Raw genomic sequence first — 18,114 nt, forward strand, 5'->3', positions numbered from 1 at the left:
ATTTGCTTCCATTGGGTTAGCCTTAAGATGTTTGAGGCAAGACATGGGTAGGGGTCCCTAGATCCAACTTCCAGCATCCTAATCCTGGGATTGACACATAATAATAATAATAATAATAATAATAATAATAATAATAATAATAATAATCAAAGACTCTGGCAGAAACCAGTGCAGGTAGTCCCGGTGGTGATGGGCACATTGGGTGCCATGCCAAAAGATCTCAGCCGGCATTTGGAAACAATAGACATTGACAAAATTACGATCTGCCAACTGCAAAAGGCCACCCTTCTGGGATCTGTGCACATCATCCAAAAATACATCACACAGTCCTAGACACTTGGGAAGTGTTCGACTTGTGATTTTTTGATACAAAAACCAGCATATCTATCTTGTTTGCTGTGTCATAATAACTAATAATAATAATAATAAACTGCTTCAAGTGCAAAAGAAAAAGAGTGAATACTGTAAAAACACAATCCAGAGCAGAAGAGAAAACTAGTGAAAGAAGGCTCTCCATGGGCACTCCCTGGGAAAAATTGAGAGCCAAATTGACAAAGAATAAACATGGCTGTGGCTCACAAATGGGACTTTGAAAAAGGAGACGGAGGGCCTGATTCTGGCAGCCCATGAACAAGCCATTAGAACCAATGCCATCAAAGCCAAAATTGAGAAGTCGATGACAGATCCTAAATGTAGACTCTGCAAGGAAGCAGATGAAACTGTAGATCCCATCCTCAGCTGCTGCAAGAAGATCGCACAGACAGACTACAAGCAGAGGCATAACACCGTTGCTCAGGTGATTCATTGGAACTTGTGCCACAAACACCATCTGCCTGCGACAAAGAACTGGTGGGATCACAAGCCGGAAAAAGTTACAGAGAATGAACATGTCAAGCTACTCTGGGACTTCCGAATTCAGACAGACAGACGGTTTTGGAGCACAAGACTCCTGACCTCACGATTGTGTTAAAAAACAAAGTATGGATTGTCGATGTTGCAATCCCAGGGGACAGCAGGATTGAGGAGAAACAACTGGAAAAGCTGACACAATATGAGGATTTAAAGATCAAATTGCAAAGACTCTGGCACAAGCTAGTCAAGGTGGTCCCAGTGGTGATCGGCACACTGGGTGCAGTGCCTAAAGACATTGGCTTGCACTTGAACACAATTGGCGCTGACACAGTCCCCACCTGCCAGCTGCAGAAGGCCACCTTACTGGGATCTGCACACATTATTCGCTGATACATCACACAGTCCTATACACTTGGGAAGTGTCCGACATGGGATCCAGTACAACAACCAGCAGAGTGTCTGCTGTGGACTCATCTTGTTGTGTTTCAAATAATAATAATAATAATAATAATAATAATAATAATAATAACAACAACAACAACAACACACCAGACATCACAGTTGTGGAAAGAAAAAGGTTTGGATCATAGATGTTGCCATCCCAGGTGACAGTCGCATTGACGAAAAACAACAGGAAAAACTCAGCCGCTATCAGGACCTCAAGATTGAACTTCAAAGACTCTGGCAGAAACCAGTACAGGTGGTCCCGGTGGTGATCGGCACACTGGGTGCCGTGCCAAAAGATCTCAGCCGGCATTTGGAAACAATAGACATTGACAAGATTACGATCTGCCAACTGCAAAAGGCCACCCTACTGGGATCTGCACGCATCATCCGAAAATACGTCACACAGTCCTAGACACTTGGGAAGTGTTCGACTTGTGATTTTGTGATACGAAATCCAGCATATCTATCTTGTTTGCTGTGTAATAATAATAATAATAATAATAATAATAATAATAATAATACTGATTCAAAGTGCCTATAATCACAAGGTTTCTCTTGACTTTTACCTTAAACTGGTGGGAAATGTGGCTCCCAGACTCCAAAATATTTATCTTTTTTTGCTCCCAAATGATGCCCTTTTGACACATTTTAGGTACCTCTGGCTCACAGGACCAGGAGATTTTACCACAAAGTAAGTGACCCAGGTCCCAAAACAACCAAACACATAGCAAAACTGGGTCTGGGGGGCAACAAGGGGTACATTGTAACTACCCAAGATCCATTGGAAGCCAATAGAGCTTCTTGAACCTCAAAGTCCACCCATTATCCACCCTTATCTTGGAGAATGGGGTCAGTGGTGGGCACTGTAGCTGTAGTTCTCCACGGAGTGTTCATCTGTGGGGTTCTGAGATGTCACAATGGCTCCTGGTCTGGTGCAGAAGTTGCTGTCTGCATGGGCCAGGCATCCAGGGGCATGTTTATCTCCGTTAAATATGGAGGTGAGGAGAGAAAAGGCTGAGGTGCTGCAGAGATGGAATAGCCCAGTTGGAAGGGGAAAGGGGGAAACAATGGGGCAGGTGGGCTCCCATCCGTTCCTGTCCTTGAAGCTGCCAGTCCTCCATCTCGGCTGCCTCTCTTGCAGACAACCGGCAGTTCTTGGCCAACATCAACTGCTCCGTTTTGCTCCTCACACATTACCTGCGCGACAAAGTGGGGCTGCAGAGGACAGGTGAGGCGCACTTTGGACACAGATCCAATCAGGTAGATTTTGTATGGCATGGATGTCCAAATGATGGTGCATGGGTCAGGGTCAGAAAGGGACACTTACCCTGTTTCCCTGAAAATAAGACATCCCCGAAAAATAAGACCTAGTAGAAGTTTTGCTCAATTGCTAAATATAAGGCCTCCCCTGAAAGTAAGACCTACCAGTTTTTGTTTGGAAACATGCCCGCCAAACAGAACACCAGAGCATGCAGGGTTGGTAAATGTATATACCAGCTGTACATGAAATTCTTGATAGGATTCAGAGTGTGTCTGGTTACGTTGGTTTGTGATGACAACGACTGTACAGTATATAATAAATGTTCATTTTTTGTTCAACAATAAATGTGAATTCTTCTTCATGGAAAAATAAGACATCCCCTGAAAATAAGACCTAGAGCATCTTTGGGAGCAAAAATTAATATAAGACACTGTCTTATTTTTGGGGAAACACGGTAGAGGAGTTTAGGACTAAAACAATGGGGCTTTTGAAAAGATGAGGATACGGTTCAGCACTTTGGAGAGCTACTTTCAGATATACCCGTATTCCACTGCATAAGAGTCGCACACCCATTTCTGGGGTGCCAAAATTGGTGTTTTTGTGTTCCTCGCAACACTTAAATAGCTCCCTTTGTGGGGGCAAAGTCTCTAGAATCCCTCAAACAGTATAAACAACAAACTACTATATTTCATCACATAATAGTCCAGTGATGGTCAACTTATGACACGCGTGTCAACACTGACACGCCTAGCCATTTTTGCTGACACGCTGCCGCATGCAGATTGATTGGATGACTAATGTCCTTTGTGGCCAAATTTGGTGTGATTTGGTCCAGTGGTTTTGTTGTTTACTCCATGGGAATTATGCACATTACATAATTATTATTGTAGTATCTATATATATAAAAGAGTGATGGCATCAGGGCAGCGGACAAAACAACAAAACTACAGGCCACCCAACCTCGAAATTTGACAATGCAGCCCATCATTCACGGCTCTAGGTTGATACAACAAAAAGAAAAGTAAAATAAAGTCCTAATTACAGGGAGAGGAATAATAGTTTTTATCCAATTGCTGCCAGTTAGAGGGCTAAGCTCCGCCCACTTGGTCTCCTAGCAACCTACTCAGCCCAGGGGACAGGCACAGTTAGGCCTCACTTAGGCATTTTCCACAGATTATCTGATTTTAACTGGATTATATGGCAGTGTAGACCCAAGGCCCTTTCATTTATAATGTTATATTATCTGCTTTGAACTGAATTATCTTGAGCCCACACTGCCAGATAATTCACTTCAGTGTGCATTTTATACAGCTGTGTAGAAGGGGCCTCATATAATCCAGTTCTAAACAGATAATATAAGATTATAAATATACAGTAGAGTCTCACTTATCCAACATAAACAGGCCGGCAGAACGTTGGATAAGTGAATATGTTGGATAATAAGAAGGGATTCAGGAAAAGCCTATTAAACATCAAATTACGTAATGATTATACAAATTAAGCACCAAACATGTTATACAACAAATTTGACAGAAAAAGTAGTTCAATACTCAGTAATGCTATGTTGTAATTACTATATTTACAAATTTAGCACCAAAATATCACAATGAATTTAAAACATTGACTACAAAAACATTGACTACTAAAAGGCAGACTGCGTTGGATAATCCAGAACACTGGATAAGCGAATGTTGGATAAGTGAGATTCTACTGTAATATGAAATAATTACTGTGTTAATCCAGTCCAACCCAATTCTGCCATGGAGGACACAATCCAAGCATGCCCAACAGATGGCCACTCAGCCTCTCAATTCAATACCACCACTACCTCAACAATATCTCACCAACACCACCAGACAACGTCACAGCAACGCGTGGCTGGGCACAGCTAGTTACATAGTTGCATAGTTACATAGTTACATAATTGCCCTTTGACCTCCCTCTGAGGTCAAAGGGCAATTATGCTATTCTGAGACTCCTGTGCAACCCCCGAAATTCCAAACGACTAGCCCGATCTAGAGAAGCGGCCTCATCGCTTTCAAGGCCACAGGGCTCGTTAGTGTTATCAGGCTGAGGCTGGGAGCTGCTCTCCCTTCCTGCTTCTTACACCTGAAAACCATCCTCATTAAGAACATCATTTCTTCCCAGGGGAAAGCCTCCCTGCTCCTCATCTTCCACAGCAGTAACACCCTGCACCTGAATCCCACAATTCCCATCAGAATAATCTTGAAACTCATCCTGAACCTGAATCCCATCATCGTGAACTTGCATCCCAAAATCCTCATCAGAGTCACACAGAGGCTGAGTCACAACAAGATATATCAAGCCGGCTGTGTTGATCTCTATGGGATCCTGTAGTCTCCAAAAAGGAGTCTCATCAACCTAGTTTTGCTAATTCGGAGATTCTGGTTGTTGTAGTCCAGGAAAGAGAACATAGAGCTTAGCAAGGTCCTCTTTCTTTGACTACAACGACTGCAATTCTTTGGGTTGAAGAACACGAAGGAGGGAGATCTTGAGCCTCCGCTAGATGAGGTCCAAAGAGATGGAAACAGATGTCCCTTTCCATCTTTCAATTCTATTGCTCCCTTCCCTCTGTAATGAAGTGTGCATTTTTTGGTTTACAGATGTCATGTTTAATTGTGATTTAAAAGGGTCAATATTTCAGTTGCTCTGCACTCGAGAGTTGGTTGCCATGGAGAAGTGGGTGGAGCCCACTGCCGTTTTGGTGGAGAAGTGCAGGTTTAAAAAAGAAGCAGTTAGTCTGTGCCCTGATGAGGTACAGAGAAGACTGATCCTCAGTTGAAGGGATCAGGGAGACTCAATCTATATATATAAAAGAGTGATGGCATCACGGCGATTCACAAAACAACAAAAGTAAAGGCCCCCCAACCTCAAAATTTGACAACACAACCCATCATCCACGCCTCAAGGTTGATACAACAAAAAGAAAAGAAAAACAAAGTCCTAATTAGAGGGAGAGCAATAATTTTTTTTTATCCAATTGCTGCCAGTTTAGAGGGCTAATCTCTGCCCACTTGGTCTCCTAGCAACCAAGGGACAGCCAGGTTTCAGTTAGGGGACAGGCAGATTTAGGCCTCACTTAGACTTCTTCCACAGATTATCTAATTTGCACTGGATTATATGGCAGTGTAGACTTAAGGCCCTTCCACACAGCTATATAACCCATTTATAATCTTATATTATCTGCTTTGCACTGGATTATCTTGACTCCACACTGCCATATAATCCACTTCAGTGTGCATTTTATAGAACTGTGAAGAAGGGGCCTCAGATAATCCAGTTCTGAGCAGATAATATAAGATTAAAAATATACAGTAGAGTCTCACTTATCCAACGTAAACAGGCCGGCAGGATAAGTGAATATGTTGGATAATAAGAAGGGATTCAGGAAAAGCCAATTAAACATCAAATTAGGTAATCGTTATACAAATTAAGCACCAAAACATCATATTATACAACAAATTTGACAGAAAAAGTAGTTCCATGCGCAGTAATGCTATGTAATAATTACAGTAGAGTCTCACTTATCCAACACTCGCTTATCCAATGTTCTGGATTATCCAACGCATTTTTGTAGTCAATGCTTTCAATATATCGTGATATTTTGGTGCTAAATTCATAAATACAGTAATTACTATATAGCATTACTGTGTACTGAACTACTTTTTCTGACAAATTTGTTGTCTAACATGATGTTTTGGTGCTTAATTTGTAAAATCATCACTTAATTTGATGTTTAATAGGCTTATCCTTAATTCCTCATTATCCAACATAATTCGCTTATCCAACGTTCTGCCGGCCAGTTTATGTTGGATAAGTGAGACTCTACTGTACTGTATTTACAAATTTACCACTAAAATATCACAATGAATTTAAAACACTGACTACAAAAACATTGATTATGAAAAGGCAGACTGCGTTGGATAATCCAGAACATTGTATAAGCGAATGTTGGATAAGTGAGATTCTTCTTTAATATGAAATAATTACTGGGATAGAATAATGCAGAACAATATAATCTCTAAAACCAGGACAGTAAATAAACAGGGGAATTCCACACAGGAAACAATCAGGGCCAGCTAACACCTCCCAACAAAATATTCCCATCATCAAAGTCTGGCAAATCCTGTTTTCTCAGGGCCACAGACAGTAGAAGCACATACAATATCGCAAACAACACCACTCTGAAAACAAGGGAATTCCAGACAGGAAACAATCAGGGCCAGCTAACACCTCCCAACAAAAAATTCACTCAGGAAGGAAACAGCCAGGCTTTAAAGCTGCAAGGCCATTACATCCTAATCATTTTTCCTAATTGCAGCATTCATACTTGCCTCCAACAAACAAAAAAAACCAATCAGAAATATTGTATATTCACAACCTTTAGGAAATAATATCCCCTGATGGCGCAGCGTGTTAAAGCGCTGAGCTGCTGAACTTCTGGACCGAAAGGCCACAGGTTTGAATTGGGGGAGCAGAGAGAGCCCCCACTGTTAGCCCCAGCTTCTGCCAACCCAGAAGTTCAAAAACATGCAAATGTGAGTGCATCAATAGGTACTGCTCCGGCGGGAAGGTAACGCCGCTCCAGGTAGTCATCCCACATGACCTTGGAGGAGTCTACGGACAACGCCGGCTCTTCGGCTTAGAAATGGAGATGAGCACCCACCTCCAGAGTCAGACACGACTGGACTTAATGTCTGTGGAAAACCTTTACCCTTGACCTTAACTACCACCAATTCCTCAATACTTTATTTCCCAGACCACCAGACTTTGCCACAGCAACGCGTGGCCGGGCACAGCTAGTTGCTTATATTTGAGTCAGTTTAAAATAAGTTTGGTGACTTATTTTAAAGTAGTCTGTCTCCTGTTAAGGAACAGATAATCTGTGATTGAAATTCACAGGGTGACTGCAGTTTAAATGCAGTAGAGAAAGAAGTAACATTTTAAGAAGTTTGAAACACCTCATTCTAGCTTTGCAACTGTTAACTAAAGTGCCTCTAAAGAGAAAGTTACTGTAACCACTAAGCTTTGTGCCTGAATAAACGTATTATTGTTCTTTCAAACATCTTAGCTTCTGTCACATATATTACCATCAAGAAAAAGGAAGAAAAACAAAATTTAAAAGGTCTCCTCTCTGAGTAGCTAGTGGCTGTATCTTCCCATAGTGGTGGCAAGCGTTGATAATCCCCTTTACATCTGGTGGCCGCATTATAAAGACTTTACATTTGGTGGCAGCGTTTAAATACGAACATCTTTACACTGGTGGCACCGGATATAATACATAATATATATTGTGCTGGTACAGCTGTACCAGAACCTTCTACTTTATTTTCTTTCTGCAAATGTTTGCAATCATAGGACAGGCCGCCTGTCAATCACCATTAAATTTGGTTCCGCCCCTTGTTCAGGGCTCTGGGAGGGAAGGAGCCATTTTTAAGTTAGTCTCACTTAGGAAGCTCAGCTATAGGACGTAGACCAGCTCATCCCATAGAAAAGCTTCATATTTCAAGAACACCAGGGATATTGACCATCCGGGGATACAGAACAGCAGCACAGAAAGATCTGCAAGCCTTGTCTGGTAGGTCCACTCGACACCCAGACGCATTTGGAGTCGGCAGTGGGTCCCAGATCAGCTAGGCCCAGATAATAGACAGCCTGGGAGAGGTTATAAGAGGGTTTTCACAGTTATTCAAAGTCAATCGCCTGTCCCTTGGAGACAAGACTCCTTGAAGATTTATTATTTGTTCATCAATAAAGATTTTGTTATTTCTTTAAAGACTCAAAGGCCATCTTTTCAAGGAAATCCTCAACAACCTTGCTTTAGGCACCCTGGCTTCCCGCTGGGCGTAAAGTGTACGTCCTATATAATAGACCAGGGGTCCTCAAACTTTTTAGACCAAGGGCCGGTCCACAATCCTTCAGACTGTTGAGGGGCCGGATTATCATTTGAAAAAAAATACAAACAAATTCCGATGCACACTGCACATGTCTTATTTGTAGTGCAAAAACAACAACCACAAGAACAATACATTATTTAAAAATAAAAACAATTTTAACCAACATACATTTATCAGGATTTCAATGGGAAGTGTGGTCTTGCTTCTGGCCAATGAGATAGTCAAGTTAATTAGGATTGTTGTTGTTGTTGTTGTTGTTGTTGTTGTGTGCCTTCAAGTCATTTCAGACTTTGGGCGAGCCTAAGTCTAAAATTTATTTATTTATTTATTTATTTACTGCATTTATTTACTACATTTGTATCACACCCTTCTCACCCCAAAGGGGACTCAGAGTGGCTTAAAAATTATATGTACATACAATATATTATATTATTAGCATAGCACAATATTAGCATTATATATTGCTATATTGAACTATACCACTATACTGTAATATTATTAGTAATATTATATGTAATATAGAATACATAATTGATATTATTATATGGTATTATTATTAGTGTTATAGTGTATTACATTATAATATTATCAATATTATATGTATATACAATATATTATATTATAAAACCGAGGGCGGGGGCCAGGTAAATGACCTCGGAGGGCCGAATCCGGCCCCCGGGCCTTAGTTTGGGGACCCTTGTAATAGACAATCAGTTACAGGGCCAGCGCGTGACAGAATATATATAATGATTTAATACAAACTCCCTCTCCACACCCTCCTTCCAGACCCCATTGACTTATGTGAGGAAAACGGGACCCTCAAGCTCCTTTTCCTAGTCAAGTTCCTGGAAGACAACGCCAGCAAGTTCCTGACGCCCAGGGGAACCTACTACATCTGCAAGTTGGAAAAGGGAGCCCCTGGTAGGTGCTACAGCAGGGGTCCTCAAACTTTTTAAGCAGAGGGCCAGTCCACAATCCTTCAGACTGTTGAGGGGGCGGATTATCATTTGAAAAAAAATACAAACAAATTCTGATGCACACTGCATATGTCTTATTTGTAGTGCAAAAATAACAACAACAACGAAAGAGCAATACAATATTTAAAAATAAAAACAATTTTAACCAACATACATTTATCAGGATTTCAATGGGAAGTGTGATCCTGCTTCTGGCCAATGAGATAGTCAAGTTAATTAGGGTTGTTGTTGTTGTTGTTGTTGTTGTTGTTGTTGTTGTTGTGTGCCTTCAAGTCATTTCAGACTTTGGGTCTAAAATTTATTTATTTATTTATTTATTTATTATTTACTGCATTTCTTTACTACATTTATATCCCACCCTTCTCACCCCAAAGGGAACTCAGAGCAGCTGTATGTACATACAATATATTATATTATTAGCATAGCACAATATTAGCATTATATTTATATATATTGAACTATACCACTGTACTGTAATATTATATCTATATATATAAAAGAGTGATGGCATCACGGCGACCGACAAAACAACAAAACTACAGCCCCCCCAACCTCGAAATTTGACAACACAACCCATCATCCACGCCTCTAGGTTGATACAACAAAAAGAAAAGAAAAATAAAGTACTAATTAGAGGGAGAGGAATAATTGCTTTTATCCAATTGCTGCCACTTAGAAGGCTAAGCTCCTCCATCTTGGTCTCCTAGCAACCCAATAAAAAATAATAAAAAACACTAAAAAATTGATACAATAAAATACTATAATAACAGAAAATAACTAAAAATAATACAAGAAAATAATAAAATATAATAAATAAAAAGATAACTTACAATAAAATTAATTTAAAAAAAATACAAATGTCAAATAAAAATTACACCCAACAATTTTTAACCAATACCACCACCACTTTGCCACAGCAACGCGTGGCCGGGCACAGCTAGTGTAATATATAACATATAATTAATATTATTATATGGTATTATTGTTAGCATTATATTGTATAAAATGATAATATTCTTATCAATATTATATGTATATACAATATATTATATTATTAAAACTGATATAAAAATATTATATTATAAATAAGGGTGGGGGCCAGGTAAATGACCTTGGAGGGCCGCATCCGGCCCCCGGGCCTTAGTTTGGGGACCCCTGTGCTACAGCATTGCCTTTTGACTTGCAACATATACACACTGATCTATTTATATCAGGCATGGGCAAACTTGGGCCCTCCAGGTGTTTTGGACTTCAACTCCCACAATTCCTAACAGCCGGTAGGCTGTTAGGAATTGTGGGAGTTGGAGTCCAAAACACCTGGAGGGCCCAAGTTTGCCCATGTCTGATTGATATCTTTTTTGTGTTCATTGATTGGAGCTGGCATTCTCATCTGTTGACTGTTCCATGGCCAAACCACTTCATTATGCTCTAAATTGCTTTTATTGATTGCTTTTTCTCCCTTTTCCAGCCGATGCCCATTAGCCGCCTTTGAGGCTTTTGTGCAAGGAAAAGGTGGAATGCAAATGCGTCAATAAATAATAACAGAAGGAATCGCGCAATGCAAGCCAAGGACTGATTTGCCAAGTTCCTTTCCACCCCGATCAAAGTCGGATGCTCCCTGAATTTTTTAGATTCGCATTGTTTGCTTTCGAAATCATCTCTAGAATTTGAACACATGTCTGCCTCAATTACCATAGGCAAATGAGCATGGGAATGTATTGATTTTTTTCAACACTTTGGGTTTTTTATTGTGCCAGAAGCGACTAGAGAACATAATGCAAGTCGCTTCTGGTGTGAGAGAATTGGCTGTCTACAGAGACGTTGCCCAAGGGATGCCTGGATGTGTTACCATCCTGCTGGGAGGCTTCTCTCATGTCGCTGCAAGCTAGAGCTAACAGATGGGAGCTCACCCCATCCTGCAGATTCATACTGGCAACCTTCAGGTCAGCAACCCAACCTTTAGGTGCACTTTGGTACACAACATATTACTACTACTACAGTAGAGTCTCACTTATCCAACACTTGCTTATCCAACGTTCTGGATTATCCAACGCATTTTTGTAGTCAATGTTTTCAATGCATTGTGATATTTTGGTGCTAAATTCGTAAATACAGTAATTACTACATAGTATTACTGCGTATTGAACTACTTTTTCTGCCAAATTTGTAGTTTAACATGATGTTTTGGTGCTTCATTTGCAAAATCATAACCTAATTTGATGTTTAATAGGCTTTTCCTTAATGCCTCCTTATTATCCAACATATTCGTTTATCTAACATTCTGCCGGCCCGTTTATGTTGGATAAGTGAGACTCTACTGTATATTCAAAACAATCAATGCCAGGGTTGTTGTATGTTTTCCGGGCTGTATGGCCATGTTCTAGAAGTATTCTCTCCTGACGTTTCACCCACATCTATGGCAGGCATCCTCAGAGGTTGTGAGGTATGGAGAATCTAAGCAAGGAAGGTTTATATATATCTGTGGAAAGTCCAGGGTGAGAGAAGAACTCTTTGTCAGTTGGAGGCCAGTGTGAATGTTGTAGTTAATCACCTTCATTAGCATTGAATAGCTTCATCTCCTGGCTTCTTCTTGCCTGGGGGCATCCTTTGTTCAGAGTCGTTAGCTGCCCCTGGTTCCCATGTCTGGAACTCCTCTGTTTTCAGAGTGTTGCTTCTTATTTACTGTTCTGATTTTTGAGTTTTTTTTAATACTGGTAGCCAGATTTTGGCCATATAGCCCATACAGCCCGGAAAACATACAATAACGCTGTGATCCCGGCCATGAAAGCCTTCGGCAACACATCAATCAATGCCAGTTCAGCAAAGATATAAAACTGGGAAGGAATAATGGGACCCTCCAGACATTGTTGGACTGTATTTTCCAAAAGTCAAGTGAAGTGAAGTGAAAATTCATCAGTAGCTATGCTGGCTTAGGGATAATGGGAATTGCAGTCCAAAAACCTTTAGAGGACCCCATCGTTTCCACCCCTGTGTTAAAAAGCATACATCCAAACGGTGAGGAAGAATAATACCATGGCTTCGTCTACATGCCAGGAATTGTGCCACAGTTGGACTACAACTCCCAGCATTCCTCGCCATGAGCTGCGAAGACTGATGGGAGTTTTACTTCAAGAGCATTTAGAAAGGACCAAGAGATTTCCATGGCCTACCAAGCAAGTGGGAAAGCGATCATGAAGAGTGTTGCTGTGAGTTTTCCGGGCTGTATGGCCATGTTCCAGAAGCATTCTCTCCTGACGTTTCGCCCACATCTATGGCAGGCATCCTCAGAGGTTGTGAAGTATATTAGAAACTAGACAAGGGAGGTTTATCTATCTGTGGAAGGACCAGAATGGAAGAAAGAACTCTTATCTGTTGGAGGCAAGTGTGAATGTTGACATGATTAGCACTGAAAAGCCTTGCAGTTTCAAGGCCTGGCTGATTCCTGCCTGGGGAAATCCTTTGTTGGGAAGTGTTAGTTGGCCCTGATCGGGAAGAGGTCTTTCTTTGGGAGAAAGATGGGGAATTGAATATATATTAAGTACAGTATGTGAAGTGTAAATAAATGAGAGTAATGAGTAAATGACTGGTTCTCTTCTTTACCCAGGGACCAAGCATGAAAACGGCTACCGGGCCTTTCTGCCAATATTCAGACACCCACCCATGGAGCTGATGGGTAGGAGGAAGCCTATATGCTGGAGAAGTTACTTTTTAAAAAAAGTTATGAAATCCTCAAACCCCTCCTGCCAATGCAGGTGCCCCAAAATGGAACTTTTTCCAAACCTCTTCCAATTGGAGTTACAATAGAGTCTCACTTATCCAACATTCTCTTATCCAACATTCTGGATTATCCAACGCATTTTTGAAGACAATGTTTTCAATACATCATGATATTTTGGTGCTAAATTCGTAAATACAGTAATTACTACATAGCATTACTGCGTATTGAACTACTTTTTCTGTCAATTTTGTTGTCAAACATGATGTTTGGGTGCTTAATTTGTAAAATCATAACCTAATTTGATGTTCAATAGGCTTTTCCTTAATGCCTCCTTATTATCCAACATATTTGCTTATCCAACATTCTGCCGGCCCATTTATGTTGGATAAGTGAGACTCTACGGTACAGTAGAGTCTCACTTATCCAAGCTAAACGGGCCGTCAGAAGCTTGGATAAGCGAATATCTTGGATTATAAGAACTGATCAAGGAAAAGCCTATTTAAGGTCAAATTAGGTTATGATTTTACAAATTAAGCACCAAAGCTTCATGTTATACAACAAATTTGTCAGAAAGAGTCGTTCAGTACACAGTAATGTTATGTTGTAATTACTGTATTTACGAATTTAGCACAAAAATATCACGATATATTGGAAACATTGACTACAAAAATGGCTTGGATTATCCAGAGGCTTGGATAAGCGAGGCTTGGATAAGTGAGACTCTACTGTACTTGTAAACCAAGGATGATGATGATAATGATGACAACGGGAGGTCTACCTTGCAGGCTGAGGGGGCAAAGGAAGGGGCCTGAGGCTGTTAGGAATGGTGGGAGTTGCAGTCCAAAACACCTGCAGGGCCCAAGTTCACCCATGCCTGACCTGACCCTCTCGCTTGCCCCACAGAGTCCCTGCGCAACCAGTGCGACTTCCTGGAGAAGAGCCGCCTCCGGACACTCAAGAGCCAAGATGGCAAGAAGCCCACCATGGAGTCCCTTCTGATTTCCATGCAAAACCATCTGATGGTGAGGCATCTGCCTCCAGCCTTCAAGCAGGGGCTGGGTGGCCATCTGTCGGGAGGGATCAAATTGTGTCTTCCTGTCTGGCAGAAAGGGTTGACCTGGATGGCCTCCTGGAAGGTCCCTTCCAACTGTAGGATTCTATGATATATCTATCATATTTGTATGTAACATCTAACCTATCTATCTTTGGCTGGATGGCCATCTGTCGGGAGGGATAGAATGGTATCTTCCTGCCTGGCAGAAGAGGTTGGATTGGATGGCCTCTGGGGGTCCCTTCCAACTGTAGGATTCTATGATATATTTATCTCATATATATGTGTGTGTATAATATAATATCTAACTGATCTATCTTCGGCTGGATGGCCATCTGTTGGGAGGGATCGAATGGTGTCTTGACTTTCTGTTCCTGTGATGATAGGATTTTGGAAAATGTAGCTTGTTGTGTATGTGTGTGTGTGTGTATGTATGTGTATATATATATATATATTTAAATGTAACCTATCTATCTTTGGCTGGATGGCCATCTGTTGGGAGGGATCAAGTGGTGTCTTCACTTTCTGTCCCTGTGATGATTGGATTTTGGAAAATGTGGCTTGTTGTGTATGTGTGTGTGTGTGTGTGTGTGTGTGTATGTATGTGTGTGTGTGTGTATTTAAATCTAACCTACCTATCTTTGGCTGGATGGCCATCTGTTGGGAAGGATCAAATGGTGTCCACTTTCTGTCCCTGTGATGATAGGATTTTGGAAAATGTGGCTTGTTGTGTATGTGTGTGTGTGTATGTATGTATGTATGTATGTGTATATATATATTTAAATCTAACCTATCTATCTTTGGCTGGATGGCCATCTGCTGGGAAGGATCAAATGGTGTCTTCACTTTCTGTCCCTGTGATGATTGGATTTTGGAAAACGTGGCTTGTTGTGTATGTGTGTGTGTATATATACCCTGTTTCCCCTAAAATAAGACATCCCCAGAAAATAAGACCTAGTAGAGGTTTTGCTGAATTGCTAAATATAAGGCCTCCCCTGAAAGTAAGACCTAGCAAAGTTTTTGTTTGGAAGCATGCCCAACGAAAACAACATTACAGCATGCAGGATCGGTAAACATACGTACCATAGATTGTTGTACATGGAAATAATGGTAGTAACAATAAATTATTGATAGGATTCACAGTTTGTCTGGTTATGCTAGTTTGTGATGACAACTACTGTACAGTATATAATCAATGTTTATTTTTTGTTCAACAATAAATGTGAATTCTTCTTAATGGAAAAATAAGACATCCCCTGAAAATAAGACCTAGCGCATCTTTGGGAGCAAAAATTAATATAAGACACTGTCTTATTTTTGGGGAAGCACGGTATATGTAAATCTAACCTACCTATCTTTCACTGGATGGCCATCTGTCAGGAGGTGTCTTGACGAATGGTGTCTTGACTTTCTGTTCCTGTGATGATTGGATTTTGGAAAATGTGGCTTGTTGTATGGATATATAGATATTATCTAACCTATATCTTTGGCTGGATGGCCATCTGTCGGGAGGGATAGAATGGTATCTTCCTGCCTGGCAGAAGAGGTTGGATTGGATGGCCTCTGGGGGTCCCTTCCAACTGTAGGATTCTATGATATATTTATCTCATATATACAGTATGTGTGTGTATAATATAATATCTAACTGATCTATCTTCGGCTGGATGGCCATCTGTTGGGAGGGATCGAATGGTGTCTTGACTTTCTGCTCCTGTGATGATTGGATTTTGGAAAATGTGGTTTGTTGTATGGATATATAGATATTATCTAACCTATATCTTTGGCTGGATGGCCATCTATCGGGAGGGATAGAATGGTATCTTCCTGCCTGGCAGAAGAGGTTGGATTGGATGGCCTCTGGGGGTCCCTTCCAACTGTAGGATTCTATGATAGATCAGTTAGATGTTATATTATGTTATGAGATAAATATAGAATCCTACAGTTGGCTGGATGGCCATCTGTTGGGAGGGATCGAATTGTGTCTTCACTTTCCGTCTCTGTGATTTTGGAAAATGTGGCTTGTTGTGGCCAAAAGGGTAGGAGACCCCTTTTCCCCCATAATAATAACTTTTCCAGGAGTGGATTTCCCTTCCTTCCGCGGAGTAGATTCCTCTCGCTCAATGTTAGCCCCATTCTTAACTAAGAGTTGTTTGCAAGTCGTGTGTTGGCCTGAGCTAGAGATGGTATCATAGATTTGGAAGGGACCCCCAAAGGCCATCCAGTCCAGCCTTGTTCTGAACTAGGAGCCTTTTGCAAGTCGGGTGTTTGCAACCTGGTGGCAGCCTTTGCTGCTTTTGCAGGGCATTAAGGGCTCGGTGTTGCTGTTCCTTCCGCAGGGCAAGAGTGCCGGGAAGGCCGGCTCGGTGGTCTCCTCCAGCCTGGACGAAGAGGGCACTCCCCGCAAAACCACCACCAGCGCCAAGACCAGGATGGAGTCCAGCCGGAAAGAGAAGCACCGATGAAAAGGACTGGGAAGAAGCAGGTTCTGATGGGACCGCTTCCTTCCTAAGAGCTGGATAAAGCTGCTTTCTGGCTCCGAGGAGCCATGCAATGCCCAAGAGGCAGAGGCCTTCCTTGTCTTTGTGTTTGTGCGCTCATTCTGCCTTTTCACCAGGCTGATGTCACCAAGGAGCTCCTCCTAGGGCAGTTTTTCTAGGTGGTATGGCCATGTTCCAGAAGCATTTCCCCCTGACATTTCGCCCACATCTATGGCAGGCATCCTTGGATGGTTGTGAGATTGGAAACTAATCAAGGAAGGTTTATATCTCCAGAATAATGTCCAGGGTGGGAGAAAGAACTCTTGTCTGTTGGAGGCAACTGCGAATGTTGCATTGAAAAGCCTTCCAGTTTCGAGTCCTGGCTGCTTCCTGCCTGGGGGAATCCTTTGTTGGGACGTGTTAGCTGGTCTATGTACAAAGAAAATATGTCCAAATGTGTCCCTGAAGCCTATATACATTGGAACCAATATCAGACTTGGATAACTGTTGTGTTAGAGCTGTTGTTCCTTTTCATTTTGTCTGGTACAGTAGAGTCCCGCTTATCCAACGTTAACGGGCCGGCAGAATGTTGGATATTGGATAATATCAAAGTGAAATAATAAATGTATTGATAATAATAATAAAAATAGAGCAAAATAAATGTAATAGTAGCAACAATAACAGAGAAAAATAATAAATGTAATACAGTAGAGTCTCACTAATCCAAGCCTCGCTTATCCAAGCCTCTGGATTATCCAAGCCATTTTTGAACTACTTTTTCTGTCAAATTTGTTGTATAACATGATGTTTTGGTGCTTAATTTGTAAAATCATAACCTAATTTGATGTTTATTAGGCTTTTCCTTAATCCCTCCTTATTATCCAAGATATTCGCTTATCCAAGCTTCTGCCGGCCCATTTAGCTTGGATAAGTGAGACTCTACTGTAATACTAATAATAATACAGTAGAGTCTCACTTATCTAACATAAACAGGCCAGCAGAACCTTGGATAAGCGAATATCTTGGAGAATAAGCACCAAAACATCATGTTATACAACAAATTTGACAGAAAAACTAGTTCAATACACAGTAATGCTATGTAGTAATTACTGTATTTACGAATTTAGCACCAAAATATCACTATATATTGAAAACATTGACTACAAAATTCATTGGATAAACCAGAACGTTGGATAAGCGAGTGTTGGATAAGTGAGACTGCCAAATTGAGCTTTGTATGGAGAACTTTAATAATACTATATACTACTTGGACATATTTTCTTTGTACATAGACCATCTTGTGTTTGTATAGATACTTTACAAGTATTCTGGGATTTTGTATAGAGGTGTTAGCTGGCCCTGATTGTTTCCTGTGTCCAAAGTGTTCTTTATTTACTGTCCTGATTTTAGAGT

The 18,114-nt window shown here is 40.9% G+C and overlaps 1 protein-coding gene across 1 annotated transcript; it reads left to right on the plus strand.

Moving 5' to 3' along the window:
• The first annotated feature begins 86 nt into the window (after positions 1 to 86).
• cunhxorf65 (chromosome unknown CXorf65 homolog) lies at positions 87 to 17,053 on the plus strand. Its single transcript, XM_062964118.1, has 6 exons — positions 87 to 2,297; positions 2,441 to 2,527; positions 9,265 to 9,399; positions 13,060 to 13,128; positions 14,077 to 14,195; positions 16,561 to 17,053. The coding sequence occupies exons 1-6, from the start codon at positions 2,144 to 2,146 to the stop codon at positions 16,684 to 16,686; spliced, it is 690 nt and encodes a 229-aa protein (XP_062820188.1). The 5' UTR covers positions 87 to 2,143; the 3' UTR covers positions 16,687 to 17,053.
• Positions 17,054 to 18,114: the final 1,061 nt, after the last annotated feature.

The sequence above is a fragment of the Anolis carolinensis genome, unplaced genomic scaffold (genome assembly GCF_035594765.1).
Source record: "Anolis carolinensis isolate JA03-04 unplaced genomic scaffold, rAnoCar3.1.pri scaffold_12, whole genome shotgun sequence".
Lineage (NCBI taxonomy): Eukaryota > Metazoa > Chordata > Lepidosauria > Squamata > Dactyloidae > Anolis > Anolis carolinensis.

What these genes read in the sequence shown, in the direction of transcription:
- cunhxorf65 (XM_062964118.1), top strand. Translation starts at nt 2,144, where the DNA reads ATGGGGTCAGTGGTGGGCACTGTAGCTGTAGTTCTCCACGGAGTGTTC. An exon ending in GTTGGAAAAGGGAGCCCCTG is followed by an intron (nt 9,400 to 13,059) that starts GTAGGTGCTACA and finishes TTCTTTACCCAG; the next exon opens with GGACCAAGCATGAAAACGGC. An exon ending in CCCACCCATGGAGCTGATGG is followed by an intron (nt 13,129 to 14,076) that starts GTAGGAGGAAGC and finishes CTTGCCCCACAG; the next exon opens with AGTCCCTGCGCAACCAGTGC.